At 36.7% G+C, this 23,162-nt stretch overlaps 1 protein-coding gene and 1 pseudogene across 1 annotated transcript; both read left to right on the top strand.

The window, feature by feature from the left end:
* Positions 1 to 8,393: 8,393 nt before the first annotated feature.
* Positions 8,394 to 8,511, top strand: LOC111742583 (annotated as a pseudogene).
* Positions 8,512 to 17,192: 8,681 nt separating this feature from the next.
* Positions 17,193 to 17,942, top strand: LOC105294997 (igE-binding protein-like). The gene is given in 1 exon segment (XM_011364485.1): positions 17,193 to 17,942. A coding segment is annotated over 1 exon segment (750 nt).
* The last annotated feature ends 5,220 nt before the right edge of the window (positions 17,943 to 23,162 follow it).

Genomic DNA, 23,162 nt, shown 5'->3' with positions numbered 1-23,162 from the left:
TAAATAAATAAATAAATAAATAAATAAATAAATAAATAAAATTCTAAGTGTAGTGGATATCCTTCTTTCATAAACCACCCTTATGTTTGGTTTGTTTTCAAAATATGTTGAATTATTATGAATTTTGCCTATACCTCTCACTTATCTCATGCAGCAACAACTTTCAGGTAAGTAAACAGCTTTTCTTAGAGTTTTAATATTAGTTAGTCTCATATGCACTTCAGCTAGAACAAATTGTAACATTTGTGTGACATCATTTTAAATTTTTACCTTAATTCAGATGTTTTCTTAATAGTGTTTCCTGTTCTTTTCTTAGCTTTCAGCTAATGGTGACTGGGGATGGGATTGGCAGAGGACAAGAAGCATACCTGTGCTCATTGCTCCTCTTTCCTTAAGGCTTTTGCTTACTTCACTGATAGAGAGTAATATATTGAATTAAAGAGCCAACAGAGTTCAAAAGGCAGATGAGTGAGACGTTAAGGAAGTCAGTCTAATAATTTTTTAAGTATTATTTCCTATAGAAAATCTTCACTAAATTTGTAGCTGGGTGAGTATCCTTTATCAGTTTGTACACAATATTGAGTGTGTGTAACTGAATTTACTACACATTGCATTATAACTATCCCTCCTTAGACTGTGAGTACTCTGAAGGTAGGGAATATTTACTAGTAATATTAAAATCCCCAATGTCTGATTTAATACCTGAACATAGAATAATTGCAATGTATATTAGTTGAATTAAGCAAAGTGAATTTTATACATATAAATATCAATAAGTATTCCTTATAGGTATGAAGTATCATTTTTTATTCATAAAATATCTAATTTTTTTGTATTTTCATAATCATCCATGTTTTTGCCTAATTGTTTAATTTGATTATAGTCAATGAGGAGATACATTTAATGTGAGTTATAACATGAATTTACCATTTGACCAGTGTACTTTAGAACTATATCTTGATAAGAGGCATCACTACATTATTACTTAGCATTAGTATTTAGTTTTGCAATTGCTTATGTTTGTCTACCACTGCCTACATAAAATAATTTTCTATATTTGACACTTGTTTTATAATCAGAATTTAATGGTACTAACTACCATTAATAACCTTTCTAGAATAATCTATGACTTCAAAGACAGATTGGTTTTAATATTATTTTAAAAATACCTCATCAGATAATTAATGTATACTAATAGATATACAAAATTAATTACATAGTTATGTCTCCAAATGCTGAAGTCATGCTAAAATTATAATGGCACAATTAAAAATGGCTTATGGAGTTATTTTCAGATGTTATTCAATAAGATCAGGGAAAGTTTTTAGTTGGTTTGTTAGCTAACAATTCAGCTTGAATTTAATCTGACATCCATAACCAATATAAAATTGGATTTGTCCATTTCTAATGTGATACCAAAATCCACCTTAAAATATCCATGAAAGAAGCTGTAACATTGGCAATGAAAAACTTCTATGTCTACTAGAGTGTGCAGAGAGGCAGCCTCTGTTCTTCTGCTAAGCTGTCCTAAAAAATTAATGCAGAAGGTGTAGATAAATTTGATTGGAGTGTGAATAAGGTATAATGTATAACTATAATAATTAAGGCCTATTTAAATGATATAATTGTGAAAAATTGCCTTTCTTACTGCCTATTTCAGGGCTTATAATACATAGTTTCATTGGTAGAGAAATAACTGAATTCTGATTGCTATAATCACACCTCTCTCAATATATTTTCTGCTACTTGTGAGAATGAAAGTAGTTACAGCAGCACCCTCAAATATTTATTTGTCATTGTTTAGAAAGGCCTCTGGGAGGGATATAGGATTTAAAGAACTTAGAATCTATAGGGGAAAACAAGCAAACATAAAGGGTAAATGCAATAACTTCTCAGGATTGGTAGAAATAATGGTTCAGTCAGATTATTAATAATGTTAGAGAATTTTATTGAGGTCATAATGATCTCTTCTTATACTTTGGATATGATTTGTTATAGAAAATAAATTTAAAAATATATGTCATTATTGGATATCATGATACTTCACAGTATTATGTTAAAATAACTATCCAATTAGATGGCTTTTATTATCTCATTTTACCCAAACAAAACCATCTAACTTATACAGAAGGGACATAGCTGCGAACTGTTAGAGTTGGAATTTGAATTCGGGACTCACTGATTCTAAATCCCATATGATTGCTAATATCACTTTAAATTCAATTTTCCCTATTCAGAAAATAAACTTTCACTTGGAAAACAACACAACACTCAAGTAATAAGAGATTATGACAAAAGAGACAAAAGATGAGAGCTTAAGAGTGAGGAAGTCAATTTCCCAGATATATGATTGTAGCCATTATTGGGATGACCTGTTTTTCATTTGAGCACCAGTTGGCCCTAGACAGAATTACATTTGGCTTCAAGTAACAGACCAGAAATAATAGTGGCTTCACCATGACAGAGGTTTGTTTCTCTCTCTCTCATACAGGAAGATTAGAACTATATGTCTCTGAGTTATTTTGACTGTTTTGTGGTGGGTGACTCAATTAAAAACTTAACATCTTTTCCTCTTTCTATTTTACAATTTTATTTGTTTGTTTGTTTATTGCATAGGTCTTCCATCTTTAGGATCATCTCCAGATACAAAATGGCTGGTGAAACTTTTGTCATATTTATGTATCAGAGAAGCATCAGGAACAAAGGAGGGGGTATATGCTAACTCTGCCTGCTTCTAAAAATGTTTTTGCCCAATCCTATCTGCTAAATTCCACATATTTCTCATTAGTCATCTCCATATGCTTGGAAGACTGGGAAATTATAGTTCTTTAGATATGAAAATTGTTGCCTAGAATGATACCTGGGCTTTGCTACTAAGGAAGAGGGGAGAACAGGTAATTAGTAGCAGTTTAGGATCCAAGCACTAAAATAACAAAACAGTGAATATATTCCAGATATGCATTACCCAAACAATTTGAGTAGTTTCGAAAGCCCATTGGAGGGTTTCAAAAGAAAACTGAGTGATCTAGTAATTTATGCAGCCCAAACCAGGTGAAAAATTTGGTTAAGTTCTTATGATGTACTCTGTGTCACAAATCTGTCTGTGTGCTTATTTTTCTCTCAGCCTATCAGAAAGAATCAACTTAATCAGCAGTACAAAAATCAGTGTATTAGGTATGCAATTTTATATTCTAAACATCTTTCCATCAATGTAGAAGATATTTTTATGATAATCAAAACCATGTCTATATTTCATGGTTAACTTTTAATTTTCATAACACATTCATAAATATATAGTATATGACATTTACAGCCCTGATGATAGTCAAATATTATGTCTTTCAGGAAATATTTCAAATGATGTGATTAATATGAAAAAAAATTTCAACAAGTCGACCTTAAGATTACTTCTAGATTTTTCTTCAATCTGAAGTTAATTATCCTTAGTAGAAAAAAAGTTATAGGAAAACAGTGTAACCCTGTAGAGAAAGCATAAATTTGAACTTGAATAAATAAATCTCAGTTTTAATCCCATTTCTGACCTAATTTACTTGCTATTTGACTTTGCACAAATTGTGTAAGGTCCATGAGCTTCATCTTTAATTGTAAAATTGTGATTCTGGCTCATAGTTAGACCTAAGAACTTCTATATTATGGTGTACTTAAGATATATCTGACTATTCTTTAATCAGCAACCTACCAACGAGTCAACCTTTCTTTGTTAACTCGAGGTAAACTAAATTCCAAGAACTGGGTACCTCTTTCTCAAACCACTAGTTCAGAGATTCAGCGTTAGTGGCAAATGTGAGACTGCACAATTGAATACATTCTATGGGATGAAGTCAGCACATTTAGTCTTTGTAACAAATTATTTTTATCCTGAGAGGCAGAGCAATCTGGACATAGTATAGTATCTACAAACTGATTTGTCCTCAGGTCAGTCCTTTAAGTCTTAGGAGAAGACTGTGATGGGCAGGGGCAGGGTGGGGAACTGTGCTGCTACAATGAGAAGAAATGCATTATCTCAGTTTTGCCATAAACTAGTTGCATCTTTTGCCTCCCAAATGCTGACTTGAATACCTGTAAGGTGATGTGGAATAGCTATTATACTCACCAAAAAAAGTAGGACAACAGAGCAAAGTAGGTGATCACCCCCCATTGCGGAATGGCACAATACAGTGGATGTGCCCAAGGAGCAGCAGTGATATGTTGGGACCCAGGACTAGATACAATGAGAGAAAACTAAGTGATCCAAAGGATAAGTCAGGAAACACATAAAGAACAGACTGCCAAATCCAGCATGGTCAACTGAGAAGCTAAAATAATTAGGAAATCATCATTGAGTTTGCAAATAGAAGAACTCTTGTGGACAAGAGAAAATAGACATTAGGTAAAAAGCAGAAGGTTGAGAGACAGTTCATGTGGTAAACAAACAGAAAAATGGAGTAATCATTTATGGGCAGTAGATATGTGAAGAGATGTGGTCATTTTTTTGTTTGGTTGCTCTGACTCTACATTGGAACAAATTTTAAAAGACATGCCTGGATGTTGTAGACAAGTGTGAGCATGAGCCTTGAGTTTACCCAGAATTTCAGTTCTTTTAATTTGGGGATCCTACATGGCTATTGCCTGTCCTTTAGTATGCTGGAGTTGTGCAACTTTAGCTCCACTCCCATTTATTCTTATAATTAACTACAATAGATTTCATTATTTCATGACAACTGTTTCCCACTTGCCTGATATTTTCTTCAGCCAGATTCTACTCTGATTTGTTTCACCTATGTAATGTCATCCTAACTGAAATTTTCTGATGATAATCAAGACTTTCCTGTATATCTAAATTATGAACAAATGCTAGATCTGCATCATACCTCTGGAAAAATACTCTCAGTTCTGTGCTCAGTTTCTTAATCAGTCAATTCAGAACCAATGCTAAGAGTACCCTCTATTCCAGTTTGATTCTTATTGGCTATTAGAATGATGCAAACACTCAGATTAACCTGCTGGACTTAGATATTAAAACTTAGGCCAGATAAAACAAACAAACAAACAAACAAACAAACAAACAAAAACTTCCAAAGGCTTGTATAATTTAAAATAACTTGATATCTTAGCTTAAAGGGCTGGAAAACAAAACAAGAGTGAAACATAAGTGGGCATTCCATCAAGAGGCTCAGGCCTTAGGGTCCCTCCTCAAGGTCACCATCTGGTATGGTAAAGTGAAGGGAGATTAAAGTGAAACAGATTAGGTTTCTGTTTACATGGTAGGTCAGCCACATGGCAGGATCTTTCTTCTATCTTTATCTGGAGATGAACAATGCTTCTAGAACTTTTCACCTTTTCTTAGATGATTTTACCAGGATATGTCCTGCCTTTTTATCAGAGTCTTCCGAGTTCTTGAATTTGCATCCAAAGCTGCCTTTTTAAAAATTCAATTTTGTCAATCATCTCACCTCCTAAAACAGGAGCTTGTCTGGAATTAGATTTGAATAAAGGAGTTACCTTTTCAGCTGGGATTTTCTTCAGAACTCCCACTCTCTTGTCTGAGTTTCAAATGAAGTACCAACTATTTTTATACAAAACCTCTTCTGGAAGCAAATTATGCCATTAAAGAGAAACGGTGAGCTGACTCAGCTAGAGTCTTCCACCAGTAGAATAAGTCCTCGAATAAAGTCATTCTGTTCATTGTTTAGTTATAATGTTGATAAGAAAAAAAGTGATTCCCAGTCATGGTCACCCTGTGTGTGGAGTGTGCATTTCTGCCTATGTCTGTGTGTGTTTTCTCCAGGTACTTCGATTTCCTCCCACATCCCAAAGCTGTACATGTGAGGTTCATTGACATGTCTCAATTGTCCCAGTATGAGTGAGTACATGTGTGTGTGTGTGAGCCCTGTGACAGAAGAGAATCCTGTCCAGGGTAGATCCCCACCTGGTACCCTAAGTTGCCAGAATAGAATATGGCCCTCTACCCTGAACTGGAATAAGCAGGTTGAAAAAAAATTGTTTTCCTTATTTTTATTCATCTTGCTTAAATGTATATATTGCTCACATTTGTTTATTTTAGTGTTTAATATTATAAGTGTTTGGGGTATTTATTTAGAAGTTTAGTGACTTTTTTATGACCAGAAATATGCCATCAGAACTGAACTCTTGTTTATAACAGTAAGCTTAAGGTAAAATTGGTTCTGTTATACGTTGTTTCACTTAAAGTTGCAGTTTCCAAGAACCTATTGACAACGCTCAGTGAGAATTTACTGTATTTGTGTGGAATAAGTATGGCCCAGAACATGGTACTCAATATTTAAGGTCGAGAAAAACAATTTATAATTTTATAGTTTTTTTGTCTCTGAGAGATAAACCCATAGCAATGTAATAGACCAAAATGACACATTATTACATCACCTGCCTCAAGAACTAGGGCTGTTCCACTGCAAAGAGCTCTTCCCTCTGTCACTTAGGAGACTAAATGATAAATCTAAAGGTAGTGTTATAATCATGAAACAGGACAGGAATGTTGATGTGCTCAAAGTATTTTTATCAAAGTATAAAATATGAGTTGACATCCCAATTCACAGTAAAAATGTTCATAATAGACAGAGGGAAAAAGTGGCGTAGATGATAGAGGCTCTGTTCATCGCACTGATGACCAAATCATAGTTGTGACAGAAACAAGAATCAAGCAGCAAGAAAAAATTGCCTGGGATCTAGATGAACAAGCCATACAACTAGGAAGAAATCCGAAAAATCACCTTGCAACAGCAGAAGGTAGGATGGGGCGAGGATGCAGGACTGCCAGGTCTCCAGCAGAGGTTGAGGCAGCGGCAGCGGCAGACATATTTTAAAGGGGCTGTGTCCGTAAGTGGATTTTTGAGGTGATGGATTTGCTCACTCTGAGCACCAGTGCCGATTCAGCTGCGTGCAGTGGGCACCATGGACTTACAGGAAGACACTGTCCAAGTGAGGGTCAAGGCAAGACTTGCACAATACAGAAGTGCCGGTGGTATCCATTGTTCCCTGTTGAGCCCTCCCAGTGCACTGACACAGTGCAGCCATTTTCATGAAGTCATCAAACTGGATAACAGAGGTCACTCTACCTTGAGGATTCCCCGAAATCCCGCCTCCCCCAACTCGCAGCCCTACCCAAGCCATATCCAGGTATATTCTCAGCAAGTCAGTTGCTCCTTGCTGAGCATCACCTAGACTCACACTGGAGGCAGCTGGCCCGGGTTCTGGTGTGGCCTTTTGAGGCAATTATAAGCACAGTATCTGTGAATTGCTTGCTGAATCTTAACAGGTGGACCCAGAGGGGCACAGGCTTGGGCTAAGTTTGGCCTGCAGCTGAACCCCTCTTAGGACTGTGCCACTGGACACTTACTTCACAAATCCACACTAATAAGACCGGGAGACTTAGGAGCTTTGCTTAGTACATAGAAACAGACATGGAAAGGCAGCCAAAATGGGAAGACAAAGAAGCAGAAACCATATGAGAGAACAGAATAGAGATCCAGATATAATGGAGTCAAGTAACTGAACAGATGCAGAGTTCAAACACTAGTTATAAACATGCTCAATGAACTTTTGAGAAATGTAGAGAACTCCAACAAAGAGATAAAAATGGAAATGAAATTATAAAAGGGGCCAGTCTGAAATGAAAAACACATTATCTGAGATGAGAAGTATGCTAAATGTAATAAATGAAGGAATAAACAAAGTGAATAAAGGATAAAATGACCTATCTAGAGAATGGAAAAGCCAAGGACATGCAATCACAATGGCAAGAAAAAAGAATCCAAGACTATAAAAATAATTTAAGGAGCATATGAGACACTATTAAGGGTCCAAATATCCATCTGATTGGCGTATCTAAAGAAATCAAGAACAGTTGTTTGAAAAAATAATGATGGAAAACTTCCCTAACCTGGTGAAGAAAATGGACATACAACCCCAGGAAACTCAGAGAACCCCCAAAACCAGGGACCCAAAGAGGCCCACACCAAGACACATCATAATTAAAATGTCAAAGGTTAAATATAAAGAAAGAATATTAAAAGCAGTAAGAGAAAAACAGATAGTTACTTATTAGGGAACACCCATAAAAATGGCACTGATTTCTCAAAAGCAACTATTCAGGACAGAAGGGCTTGGCAAAAACTATTTGATGTGATGAAGACCCAGGATCTACAACCAAGAATATTTTATCTAGCAAAGCTATTATTTAGAGTTGAAGGACAGATAAAGAGCTTTGCAGACAAAAATAAGCTAAAGGTATTTATCACCATAAAGCCAGTATTCAAGAAGTGTTGGAGGAACTTCTTCTTTTTTTTTTTTTTTTTTGGAGGGACTTCTTTAAGAAGAAAAACATGTATCAAAAACAGGAATAAAGAATGGTTATAGTCTACGGCCACACCTCCCTGAACAAGCCCAATCCCGTCTGATCTCGGAAGCTAAGCAGGGTCGGGCCTGGTTAGTACTTGCATGGGAGACCACCTAGGAAGACAGGTGCTGTAGGCATAAAAAAATGAAAAAGAAGGGATTGTAAGCTGACAAGGTCCTTGCAATCTGTGAAGCCAACCAAGGGTTGCCTCGCCTAAAAAAAAAAAAAAAGAAAAAAAAGAAAAAAGAAAGAATGGTAACAACCTATCAATAGGTATCTTAAATGGAAAAGAATTAAGTGCTCCAATCAAAAGATAGAGTGGCTGAAAGGATAAGAAAACAAGACCCCTACATATGCTGAGACTCACTTCAGATTCACTTCAGATTAAAAGACACACACAGATTAAGAGACTCACTTCAGATTAAAAGACACACACAGACTAAAGGAAGGAGATGGAAAAAGATATTGATTTGATGGATCTAGAAGGTATTTTTAAAGTCAGACAGAGAAAGATAAACACTATATGATTTCACTTATATGTGGGATCTAAGGAATAAAAAGAACAAACTAATCAAAAACTGACTCACAAATAAAGTGGACAATTTGGTGATAGACAGAAGGGAGGGGGTTTGGGGGCCGGAGAGAATGGGATGAAGGGTTAAAGAAATACAAATTAGTAGCTGATGGATGGTCACGGGGATGAGGAGCCCAGCATAGGGAATGCAGTTAGCATTAAAATAAGTTGGCTAGGTGGAGGGTCAGGAGAGGGAGGGAGCAGTTGGGGAGATCGTTTTACAAACTATATAGATGTCTAACCAATGTATTGTATACTTGAAATGAATTAATAAAATAAATTTAAAAAAGAAAATAAAATAAGATGCCATTAAAAAAGAAAAAAATGTTCATAATGAAATAATTTGGGGATCAGCCATTAAAATTATCTGCTGAGCAACAAGAAACAAATTTAATTCTCTACTTTTTAAGTTCCTCATTCTAGATTTTATTTAAACTGTATCAGAAAATTTTATGACAATAAACTCTTTACTCATGCATATGAATATGATATAGTTTGGGGGTGACACCCATGTCTTCTTTGTTAGATCCAAGGGATGTTTGAGTCCCAATACATTTATAAACCTTCATCTTGGATATGTAATTCTTGTCTATTTTGCTTTTAGAATGTTATATTTGTCTGAAGTTGTCTTCAATTTCTAAAAATGGATATTATAATCCTTATCACACACATAACATATTACTCTCTTTAAAGAAGGAAAAATAGTATACAATGGCCACTTCAAGGTAATTTATTCATTTCCCATATACTTCCTTTTTATTTTAAAAAGTAGCTTGCCTTGAAGTTTAAAGTGTATTGGCCTCATTTTACAAGAAGAAAATGCAGTGCTCTGGAATATTTAAAAATGTCTTTGCTTTTGTAGCTTATCAACACTTGGTAAACTTTGAGACCAAATATTATAATCTAAGCCCTGGGCCATTCTTTCAAAGGTACATATTCTATGTACATAATCTCAAATTTTCTAATCGGATGAATTGAAAGAGTGTATTTAAAAAGTCTTAATCAACTAAACATTAAACTAACACCCTAAAAATAACCTGATTTACTGAAAAACCCATTATACATTAGAACTCTGCAAAAAGCTCTGTAGTCATGTGCTCCAACTATATTGTAGAGACTTAATAGAAATTTTTCTTGATTAAGTACATTTTGAAAAGTATCTACTTTTTCAATCTATGGGTGATAATTTAGATCTATTTTAAGCAAATAATTTTTTTCTAGTTTTATTTTCATTAAGGTGAAAATGCCGGCAGTTTATAAGTAAACAATTTAGATATGCCAGGTGCAATGGTATTTTATCACGAAGTAGAGATGTTTGGTACTTTTACTGCAATTATTTTTATGAGATTTGGTGAATAGCAAAGTATTAAATATTAAACAAATTAAACCTGAGCATTTCTGCAATCTTTTTTATTCTTACATAGTTTTGATAATTGGCCTTCTTTAAATACAAACCACCTGGGAAACAGTAGTGCACATATATCTTGACAAATACAATCAGAAGCCTTATTTCATTAGCTCCACCTATCCTTAAGTACTAAATTGATTTCCATCTATCAAATACAATTGGAATTAATTCATAAGAGTTTTTCCAAGGTGCTAATCACACAAGAGGCCCCATTTCTTGTCAGCCGGCCTCCAGCTTTCTTCTGCCACCAATCTACAGTGAATCATACCTTAAGCCTTTCTTTTTTATTTTTTACTATAAAAATTTTCCACTCCCCTGCCTGCTTTAAGTCTCTGCCAAACACAAGTGATGGGTCTGACTCTCTTGTGATAGCAAGCAAGCTCTATTTGTTTTCATCTCAGCAGTCTCCATTTATTTCCACAATATATGTATTTAAACAAATGTAAAAATTAGAACTGGACTCAAAATTTTAATTTCTATAAAAGAAAACAAATCAAGGTATCATAGCTATGTTGTGTATATGTGTGTGTTTTACAAGATCTGAATTAGAAATCTAATCTAAATGGTATAATCTTTGTACACTTGTATATATTTTTGATATAGTGTGGGTTCTCAATCTTAATGAAAAAAAATAAAAATCTGTTTTCTTAACTTATAGATTCAGTATCTAGATACCTATAAAATGCCATGTAGCTAAAAATACTATGAATAGCCTTAAACAAATGCCTCTACCACATAAATATTTAAAATCTATTAAAAGTTGTAATTCTCTTATAACCTTACTACCCATGAGATGGTTTAGATGAGATAACCTTCTATGCTGTTGTTCTTTAGTGAAAAGGTAGAATGAATTTTGCAAGCAGTTGCTGGCCTTATCAACATTGGTGACATTTTGCAGTAAATGAAGAGCCCTTATGAAATGTGCAAGCTGAAAGGTAAGAGGCAGCGGGATTTAAAAATATGCCCTTACTATAAAGACCAAAGAAATGTTCTTTATAGTTTTGTCTATACCTGACAGATATTAGGTGTTTAATAGATGAATGAGAATATTTTTAGAGGTAGTATTGAAAAGCCCTTGCTTGTCCTTGTAAACTTGAACACTGTGTGGGGAGGAGGAGGCACATGGCTGGGGATTAGCACCTTATCTGTAGCCCTCTAACTCCTGTTCAATGGAGATTTCACAGATATCAAGATGTTCACCTCCATTAAGTACAAACACAGATAACTTCACTCTGACATCTATAAATGCTCCCACCACCAAGGAAATATTCCCATGGGAAGTAAAACAACCAAAATAATGGGGCTAATTATAGTTTTGGAATAATGGCATCCTAGCTAAGCACAGATTAAAAGTGGAATGATGAAAAAGATTAAAATGACTCTTGCTCATGCTTAAGAAAACATTAAGAAATGATAGAGAGTTTACAAATAAGACCCTTTCGAGAATAATGTCTATAGCATTCCTAACATATGATTGTCAGCCTCAGACTTCCTGTTCAGAAAGCTTATGTATTGTAAAGCATCCTATTTCACTTTCAAACAGGTTTAAATATTAAAAATATCTGCCTGATAATGAGGTAAAATAAACCATGCTATAATATCCACTCCTGTTATTATAAGTTATTGATGAGAATGTAGAAAGCAGCAAGGTGCTGAGTATAGCCCTGATGAATCGCTTCATTTCCTAACCACCTGAGCAGCATGGACTTTTTCCTCCCCGTTCCACCACCAACTCACCTTGAACAGGGACCTGTGATTGAAACCCCATGGTTAAAGTGTGGAGAGAGAAAAGCGTTCTGCAAAAAAGGAGATATGTACATTTCCAAGAGGGTGGTGAAGAACCACATCAATACACTAACAAAACAGAAACAAATCTATAGATAGCTGTCTGCAGGGTTAACTTGGAACGTAGCCCCTCTACATACTCAGAAGACTGATATCTGCCCAGCCAGCAGCCAAAGAAGGCAGTATACAAAGACATTTTCTGCTGCTCCCATGGACGTTATCTGCTCTTGCAACCAAGCAGCACATCTTGCTCCCATCCCTCAGAGAAGGCAAAAGCGGCTGCTCCCACAATGAGATAACCCCTCCTTCTGCTTGTGTGCATAAAAAAACTCTGCTTACTCTTGGTTAGCAGCTTTATTCCTGTAGCTTCGACAAGCCTGCTGAAGCTTCCCTGCCTTTTAAGTAATAAAAGTTATCTCTCACCCCTCTGGCCCTCCTGGTGGTTCTTCCGGAATATCAAAACCCAGGTGTAAGTTCCAGGCCTGAAGCTCCTGCGTTATACTTACATTCTGAAAAGAATGGTGATATGTCAGAATGAGGTAGATGATGTTGAGTTTGGGATTACGCATTGAGTTTTAGTAAAATAATATATCTAAGTCTTTTAGGCAGTTGGGTCTATCGAATTGGCGACATGTGTGAAACATAACCTAAAGCTGTACCTTAAGAGTCATCACTATGGAACTGGTGGCTGGCTGATAGGAGTGAATGAAATCATAGAGAGGATATTCATACAGGTAAATGAATAGAAGTTGTTGCATTTGAAAAGACTTCTAAGAAGAAATACCATTGTGCTGATTATGTATAGCCAGTGATGAAACTAGAGTTAGATATTTGGGAAAGAACTGAATGATGTCTCCACTAGCACACCTGAAATAACATCACGTAGTGCCTGTTAAAGGTTGTGGCTCTTGTCCCAGGCCAAAGACAGCTCTGTTTCTGTATTAAAGGAATTCTTGAAATTTACCTGAAACATGCCTAAAATGAGTCTTAGGTAGATTTTGTTTTTACATATTTTTTCTTTTTTTTCCCGCATGCTTCTGTGTTATAAAAAGAAGGAAAGCTTTCTCTTGAACAGATGACAATGTAGAATATAGGACAAACATTTAGAAGATAAAACTGAAAGCAAGAAAAATAATTTACTGATATATCATGCAGAAAGAATAAAAGTATTTATTTTTAAGAATTCATTACTATTTCAAAATCTTAGAGTAATAATAGTCCAAGTGGCCAGATGAAAATGCTAATTAAACAGGCTTTTAGCTCCAGCGTTCTCCATCACATTAAATAAATGAGCCTTAACCTTAAAACAGAGAAAAGTCAACATTCTTAGGAATCTACCGTAGGTTCTCTTCTAGTCTTTTCTTTTTTTTTTTTTTTGATTATTCATTTTCAAAAGACTTCGATATTTTATTCCATAAAATGTAATCTTTCATTTAGTTGCTTTTTTTTTTTTCTTTAATAATGCTGTTGGGCATAGACAGTGAGGAAGGGTAAAGACTTGACAGTTATTTTTGATACTATCTTTGGCTGAATTTGATTGGTGTTGCATGTGAGACTTTTTCAGGAAAAGTAGAGATGGATGCTTTAACAAATGGTCAATTTGACAATGAAAAGTTTTAAAAAATTCCAGGAAAAATTATTGCTTTACTAAATTGATAAAAACAAGCAGTAATTTGGGTGTCTTGGGGAAGCAGGTAAAGTGGGACTCAAGTGATCCAAGAAGTTACCCAGCTGGACCTATGTGCCTGCAGCAAGATGAACTTAATGTCTTTATGAAAATGGATCTTACTATAATTTTATATTTTCAAAAAAGAGCCTTGGTCTCAATCATGTCTAAGATGTTTTTAACGCTTTATGTTTGTATATCAATTTAAAGTTAAATTGAATTTGTTTGGTAGTTTCAAGAAATCCTTGGTTTGAATTCCTTTCTGGCAAATATTACTATTTGGGAAATAGACTTTAGTACAATTGAGAACAAATCTTGTCTTTAACACTTATCTACTCCCTCTCACTTTATTTCATTTTTTTTCTAATACCTCAAACTTTGTCTCAGATACCAGTGTCCTCAAGCTGTTCTAACTAGTCAGCCTGATGATGACTTTTTGAAATGTCAACATACTGAGAAACCTTAAAATAATCACAGTCTCTCTGACACAGTGCTGTCTCCAGTCTCAATCCTCAGTTCTTGTATAAATAAAAATATCATCAACCTATACTTTAGATTCTAAATCGCAAACTATTATTCTTAATTCAGAATAAGACCTCACGCATCAGTCACAATACTATGGTGAGACTAAATTGTGCTTTTGATTCCTGCAAATTGTATTTGAAATCAAAGGCACAAATATTGCATCCAATAAAACAGCATCCAAATTAGGCTCCAAACTTTCAAACCTCTAAAATCACTTTGTTTGATCCCAGCCATTTGCTAGCAAATCTATCTCACCCCAGCAAAACCACTGCCTCTACATTCTCCTCTCTCTCTTTTTCTCTCTCTCCTTTCCCTCTGTCTTTTCTCTCCCTACTCCCTTCCCTTTCTTCTTCCCCCTTTCCCCATCTCTCTCTTATTCTCTCTCTTTCACACACATACATATACACCACATGCATTGGGTGACATTTACATGATGGGATACTCTGTGATGTTTTTAGATTCAACCTTCATTCCCTTACTTAAGAAAGCACATCAGCATTAATATGAATAGAAGTGGTAATGTCCACAGGAAAACCTTAATGACTGTCTTGTGAAGAGTAAATTATTTGAAAATTGTAGCTTGTATCTATTGTAACGTCTCCTGAATTATGTAAACTTCTTTGCTAGGTGAGATGTGGCTCCCAAGAGGGATGCATCTAGTCTTTCTAGCCCAAATCCCTGAAAGCATCCTCAATTCTTCCTGTTTTGTCTCTCTCCAGTCCATCAGCCATGCCTTTAGCAAATCCTTCACGATTTATCTTTCCACCTCCAAGGCTGCCACCCAAGTCCATGCCATCATATTTCTTGCCTAGGCCACTGCAGCATCTTTCTCATTGGGCTTCTAACTTTTATTCTCACTCTGCGATAGCTCATTTTCCACACAGGAATAAGAGTGATCTTCTAAAGACAAATATCAGTTCAGATATTGATAAATAAAACCGTAGAAATAGACCTTGATATCTCTCTATGTCTGATAAGTCTTTGAAGGCCAGTTCTTGCCTATCTTTTGGTGCATTGTATAGCTTCTCCATTTTGTACACTGGGTTCAAGCAGCCCTGCTCAAAATTCTTTGAGAAAACATGGAGATTTTTTAAAATATAACACCTTTGCCCTTCCATGAGTCTGATTTGTTTAGGCTTAGAATATAAGTGGGCTCCTTCTCATGCTTTGACTCCTTTCCTATCCCCCACTTCACTGGGCATCACAAAACTGTATTTACTTCCTTTATAGCATACGCATGCATGGAATTACTTACTTACTTACTTACTTACTTACTTAATTTTATTTTCTTCCAGTTTCCAGTAAAATGCAAATTTCCAAGGGCAATACATTGACTTTCTTTTTCACCTTTGTATCCACCATATCTGGACTACTGCCTGACAAAGAGATGCTCAAAAAACATTTATTAAATTATTGATTCATGTAATCGTTCACTACAAATTCAAAAAATCCAATTCTAGGTACCAAATATTCATTTTACGATGCTAAGCATGTTATATGTGTTCTGTAGTAATACAATTTTGCAATTACACAGCCCCCAAGACACATAAAGTCATATGACTGTTGGGAGCTGAGCTAACTTGGCGAGCTCTGAGATAAGTGGCACTAAACTATTTTAAGCACTCGGTATTTTTCAAGAAGGAAGCTTGATTGCAGAGCAGAGAGTACTGTGCTTCATCGTTCTGCAAGATGTGTGACTTGGCTGACCTTGGGTTTTGACTGCTGTTTACTCATAACGAAGCTATAAGTAATGTGTTCTAAATAAACTCGGGGCTGCAGTATTCACTGTACACCCTCCCGATTCTATCTCTTGTCTTTGTCTTTTTTTTAATCCTCACTCCCCTTCTCAGGTACTATTCACCTCAGCCGGCTGGCTCCGGCAAGTGGCGCCGGAACAGGGACCTGAGCACGGGGGGATACAGTGAAGGACACCGCAGTTGAATAAAGGGAACATTCTGAAATAAAGTGAGGGTGCGGCGAGTACTCGGGAGAAGCAAGAATGGGCAACGGAAATAGCCGTATGATTTTTGTGCACATGCTTAAGAATATGCTACGTGTTCGCGGGGCTTGGGTGGGACAGCAACAGCTTTGCAATTTTTTAGCTTTTGTACAAAAAGTTTGCCCTTGGTTCTCGGAGGAAGGGACAGTTGATTTAGTAACCTGGAAAAGGGTAGGGGAAAAGCTGCAAGATTATTATGATGTTCATGAGCCTGGTAAGGTCCCGGTGGACACTTTTGGGTTGTGGACCCTGGTCCGAGACTGCTTAGACCCGTGACATGAGAGGGATAAGTGGCAGGAGCAGGAAGGTCAGGACCCTAAGACTACCTCAGCTACAGAGAGCTCTGAAAGAAAGAGCACAACTGAGAACCAAAGTGAAACTAAGCCCTTGGCGCCGCCTGATGAAGGTTTAGGTGCGCCTTTTACTTCCCTCTTTTATGAGAATGAGGAAGACCCTTTAGACCCAGGGCATGCGGCTCAATTAGAGGAAGAAGCCGCCCGATATCATGATGAGGAGGACCCTCTGCCTTTTGTGGCATTTACCAAGGAAACCTCCACAACCTCAGTAAAGGAAGAGATACATCCGCTAGAGGATACAGTGAATCAGTTACAGGCTTCGCTGGCTGTGGTGACTGTGCAATTACAGCAGCTGCAGATGCAGCAGACGGCACAACAGCAGGGAGGGTCCCAATGGAAGCTTCAGTTGGATCCACCAGTTCCTGAAAAGGAGTCTGCACCTCCTTATATTGTCCAGCCACCCCCTGTAATCTCCTTGGTCCAGGATCAGGGATCACGCCCGCTTTTGGTAGGAAAGTCACCTCTACAACAATCATTGTAGGCCGCGAGGGATAGGGGAGAAGATATGGCTGGGTCTCATTTAGCTTTCCCGGTTCATGAAGTACAGGATGCTCAGGGAAACCTAGTGCGCACTCATAGAGGGATTCTTTTTAAGCAGTTGAAAGAGTTAAAAATGGCTTGTGCGCGGTATGGGCCTACTGCTCCATTTACCCAGGAAATGTTAGAAACGTTGTCTGCAGAAGCCTTGCCCCCTGAGGATTGGAAATAGCTGGTGCAAGCCTGCTTGTCAAGAGGAGACTTCTTGCTTTGGAAATCTGAATTTGCAGAACAGTGTAGGTCCACTGCAGAGGTTAATCAGGGGCAAAATATACCAATTACTTATGACATGCTTGCTGGGGAAGGCCCTTACCTCCTTTTGGCCAATCAGCTGGCCTTTGATCCTGGAGCGTATGCTCAAGTGAATACCGTTGCAAAAAGGGCTTGGTATAAGGTGCCCCCATCAGGGAAGCCAACTGAAGATTTGTCTAAGATCCGCCAAGGCACTGATGAGAGTTTCCAGGACTTTGTGGCACGCTTGTTGCAGGCTGCTTCACGGCTTTTAGGGAACCTGGAAGCCAGTTCTCTGCTGGTAAAACAGCTAGCCTATGAAAATGCCAACTCCGCCTGTCAGGCAGCACTGAGGCCCTTTAGAAAAGAAGGGGATTTAAACTATTACGTCAGATTGTGCTCTGATATTGGGCCCTCATACATGAAAGGATTTGCTGTGGCTGCTGCCCTGCTGGGAAAGTCCATGCGGGAAATGTTATCTGACTAGTCGAGCAAACATGACAAAAAGATGCCATGATGCCCTCAAAAATCAAAAAACTAAATAAAAAAGGAGGAAACCTACCCAGTTTCTCCACAAATTCTTTTTGATGCTCAAAAAACTGAATTTCTGATGCTCAAAACTAATCGGCATGGCCCCAACCCAGTACTAATATGGGGACGAAGGCATGTTTGTGTTTTTCCACAGGATGCAGAAAATGCCAGGTGGTTGCCAGAGAAGTTGGTCCATTTCGCTGCTCCACCAGTCACCCGGCAGGATGACCCTAACCTTGATCTTGCTGAGCCTGGAGATGACAGCTGAGGGTGAATTTTACTGGGCATACTTTCCTGACCCACCTCTCTTACATCCAACAATGTGGCAAGGACCTGAGGTCATTGTGAAAGTGAGCAACACATCCCTGCTGGACATGCCATCTATGGGAAGGATGATCAGACAGAGCGCAGTTTTTAACTATACTGGCTTTGGAGTTGGGCTGCCCATCTGCTTTGTGGCTAATGGGACAGCTCCAGGGTGCCTGAATATCACAAGACAATCTTGGTCTGAAGGTGCTCAAGTGGTGCAACTGGGAGCACCAGATGGACATGTAGATAATTCTGCCCAAGGGGCACCACAGGAGTTCTGCCCCTGTGGCAAGGGAGACAGAACTACCAATAAGACTATATTATGGAAAAGGTGTTATCAAGAGAAGCCTGTTAGATATAATGTAGGTGGTACAAATCATAGCATTCTGGACTGGTCAAAACCTCTAAAATATGGGACAGAAATCTCGGCCGGATTGTGGCAGTTAGAATCTGGACATTGGCAAACTTACCTTTGGAAACTGGCGGCTGCCATGCAGTATGTGATAAAGGGGTATGAGAAGGGCAATGGCACTATGATAGACAAGGGTCAAGCAGTACAGGCGTGTGTCAACTCTCCCCAAGTTCTTTTGTCAGGAGCAATTAACATTACCTGGAATGAGACTCAGTTTGAAGTAACTTGTGAAAATTGTAATCTGTCTAATTGTATTTCTCTAGTGCCTGACGGCACCGTTGTCATGGTATTGCATCAGCCATCTTTTGTCATGATTCCAGTGAACACTACTGGGCCTTGGTATGCTGACTGAGGCCTGCAAGTGATAGAAAAAATCAATAAAGCCCTCAGCAGACAAAGGAGGGTAATTGGGTTAATTGTTGCAGGAATACTTGCTATTGTATCTCTTATAGCTACTGCTGCCACCGCTGCGGTGGCTCTTAACACAAACTGTACAAACTGCTCATTATGTCAATGATTTATCTAGAAATGTTACTTTAGCATTGAGAACACAGGAAAATATAGATAGAAAATTAGAACAAAAGTTAGATGCTCTGTATGAGACAGTGGAATACCTGGGTGATAAAATCCAGAGTCTAAAAATTAGGTCTCAACTAGAATGTCATATGGAGTATCATTGGATCTGTGTCACATCTAAAAGATATAATGAGACTAGTCATGACTGGGATTGAGTAAAATATCATTTAAAAGGCATATGGCACAATGCTAATGTATCCTTAGATTTAATTAACCTTCATAAAGAAATACAAGGACTTAAAAATGCTAAACCCTTGCAGTTTGACACTGATAAACTGACCTCTGACTTCTTGGATCACTTTAAGGGCCTTGTCCCCTCATGGTCTTCCTTCTATCAGCTGGCTGCTTCTGTTTTGACTATAGGGGCCTATGTAATTGTTGTTTTGTGTCTGCTTCCTTCTTTACTGAAAAACTTCATTAGTGCTATGATAAAACTTCAGGCCGACCTACATCATGTAAGGCTTCGATATATGGCTTGAAAGATGAGACATCTCCCTCCCGCGGGAGCTGGTAGTCAAAGACGGGTAAGACTCCCTCAGAGACTGGACAACCTCAGACAGGGCGTCCATGACGGAATGCACGTACGATGACAGGTAAGTTCCAGATCTGGTGAGGGGATCACCTAAGACAGGTACAGTCGCCTTGAGCCAGAACCAGGAGAGTTCAGGCATTTAAAAAATAAAAAAGGGGGAAATGTTGGGAGCTGAGCTAACCTGGCGAGCTCTGAGATAAGTGGCACTAAACTATTTTAAGCACTCGGTATTTTTCAAGAAGGAAGCTTGATTGCAGAGCAGAGAGTACTGTGCTTCATCGTTCTGCAAGATGTGTGACTTGGCTGACCTTGGGTTTTGACTGCTGTTTACTCATAACGAAGCTATAAGAATGTGTTCTAAATAAACTCGGGGCTGCAGTATTCACTGTACACCCTCCCGACTCTATCTCTTGTCTCTGTCTTTTTTTTAATCCTCACTCCCCCTCTCAGGTACTATTCACCTCAGCCGGCTGGCTCCGGCAGATGACAAAATGGAAAGTACATGGATTCAGCATCAGACAAAACTAGATTTACATTTTAGCTCTAGTGACTATCTGAAGTGACTATCTGAGTTTTAGAAGTCAGAATGGTTTTTAATTTTAGAAAGAGAGGGACAGCAGTGATTGCAAAGGGCATGAGAGTAGATTATAAGATGTTTGTAATGTTCCATTTCTTTATCTGGACAGTTGTTACGTAAATACAGTCATTGATAATTCTTTCACTTGTAACTTATATGTGCTTTTATAAATCATGTATATTACATAAATTATGTGTATGTAATTGCACATAATAAATATATTGTATATTATATATAATTATATATATAATTATACATAATAAATTATATATAAGCCTTAAATTAAAATATATATAAAATAATGAATTGCTGTGTCCAAGGGTCCAAAACACATTTAAGTTCTTGAAACATATTGCTAATTTTCCTTCAGAAATTATTATGTTTATATTCCCATCATTTTCTCACTCATTTACTCAACAAATGTTTACTATTTACTTACTAGTTGACATTATTAATGGGCCTTTAAGAACTCAGAACCACTTCAATAAAATATATCTTGATCACTTAATAGCCAAATATATAACATGTTTTACTTTTTTATAATTCCTGAGGTGGCACAATTTTAAATATTTTTTTCCACTGAAATTGGTTTTCTTGTTAATTATCCATTCACATTGCACTAATTTTTATTTTGATGTTGCAAATTCTTTAAGTATTAATTAATAACTTATTTTGGTATTAAGTATCATCCCTAATTTTATTTTATGGATGAGGAGTCTGAATAGAGGTTGTGGTTCCATAAAATTACCGCTAAATTTCTTTTCTCTCTCTCTCTCTCAATTATGCTCTCACTCTTTTATATAGCATAAGATTGGAGGCCTTACACTAGTTATTGCTAGAGACTTTATGGAACAAATACAAAGAATTTGATTATATAATTAGTGCTTCTAACTTTTCCAAGTTTAACATGTACAGGGTTTATAATTTTAAGAATAAATAAAACCCAAGGCAGTTAATACAGAATTTGCAATGTAAAATATATTTTTGTTCTATGTATTAATCTTTTTCTCTTTTGTTGTCTATTTTTTCTTTGCTAAATTTTCTCTATGCTATAAGAATTCTAGGATGCTTATAATTCATACTTTCTGTAAATTCCTCAAAGGGAAATATGTGTGCATCTTAGAAAACAAATGTAGAAACCTAATAGGAGAATGATGACCATAAAACCCTAGTGACTTAGTAGCAGCAGCAGCAGTAGTAGTAGTAGTGCTATGTGCTGTTTTAGAGGCTGTTGATGGGAATTTTTAAACTGCGGACTGATGATGGTGACAATTCTGTTTATATAAAGTGATTTAAATTTTAAGACTATTGACAACTAAAACAATAATAGAATAATTCCTAAATAAATATATATTTAGGACAGGTCATTTATTCAATAATTTGAATTTGTATGGTGTCTTGGAAAAACAGTCGTATCTAATTTTATTTTTATCAGCTACTTTTTCTCTTATTTTCCTGTTTTTATTGTTGATGCTCTATTTTAGTCAAATGTTCATAGATTATCCAAAGCCTATGAGTTCAAAAGTAGAAAAAACAGTGAAGAAATAGATTAGTCATTAATGATGTTTAATTAAGACGTGACACATTAGGGTCATGCTTATATTTTAACTATATATTCTAACTTTTCTCATACCAAATTATTTTGAGCTCATCTATAAATCTTGAGTGGTTGGTATTGATTTTATTTGGCATTAATAGTGTTTTTACATATCTGACAAGTTAAAAAGCAGAAGTTTCAGTACAGTTATGATTTATTATAATACAATTATCATAAATTAAATGGTATTACTTGCTACTTATCTTGCTTCATCATTATCTCATGCTATGGTTGTATAATTATAAATATGATTCAGGGACACATTTATCTATGACCTCTAATTTTATACATAGCATTCTTCAAGATTTAATAATTTTAGAAATTTAATTGACTCCCAGAATCCCGATGTTCTTTTTCCCCTTAGTAATAAAACCGTAATTTTATTTGGGATGACAAATAATATTTGATTGTCCATTGTCTATGGAGTGTCTATGAGTTCCTCAAGTGTAAATCATAAAAAGAGGATATAAGATCCACCTATTGCTTAGGATGGTATGCCTGATAGAATAGCCCAAGGAAGTCCATGTTTTTCTTCCACGAAATACTCACTCCATATTTTAATTACCTATTACTGTATAACAAATTAGTACAAACTAGTGTATTAAATTAACAAATGCTTATTTTCTCACAGTTTCTGTAAGTTGAGAGTCTGAGCATGGCTTTGGGAGGTTTTCTTCTTTAGGGTCTCAGCCAAAAGCTGCAGTCAAGGTGCTGGCCATGGCTGGAGTCTAATGTCAAGGTTCAACAGGGAAAAAAAATACTTCCAAGCTTTTATGGGTCATTACAGAATTAATCTTTTATGGACATTTAGAATGAGACCTCAGCTCTTTGTTTGCCTAAGTGAGAGGCTGCTCTCATTTTCCGGCTGGTTGTTGGCCAGTGGTCACACTCACTACCTTGCCACATGGACCTCTTCAGTGTGGCCACTTAACTTTATTATAGTCAGCTAGAGAGAGAATCTTTAGCAAGATAGATGTTGAAATTGTATGTAGCATAACCATTAAGGAGATATCCTGTCATTTTTGCTGTATTCTATAGGTTTGAAGTGAGTCATAGGTTCTACTCACATAAAACAAGAGAAGATTGCACAAAGACATGAGTACTAGGAGGCAGGGATAAATGGGGGTCATCTCAGAGTTAGTAGGTTACAATCCTCTGAAACACTTTAAAAAA

This window comes from Pteropus vampyrus, unplaced genomic scaffold (genome assembly GCF_000151845.1).
Source record: "Pteropus vampyrus isolate Shadow unplaced genomic scaffold, Pvam_2.0 Scaffold97, whole genome shotgun sequence".
Classification (NCBI taxonomy): Eukaryota; Metazoa; Chordata; class Mammalia; order Chiroptera; family Pteropodidae; genus Pteropus; species Pteropus vampyrus.
This window is presented reverse-complemented; position numbering and strand designations above follow the sequence as displayed.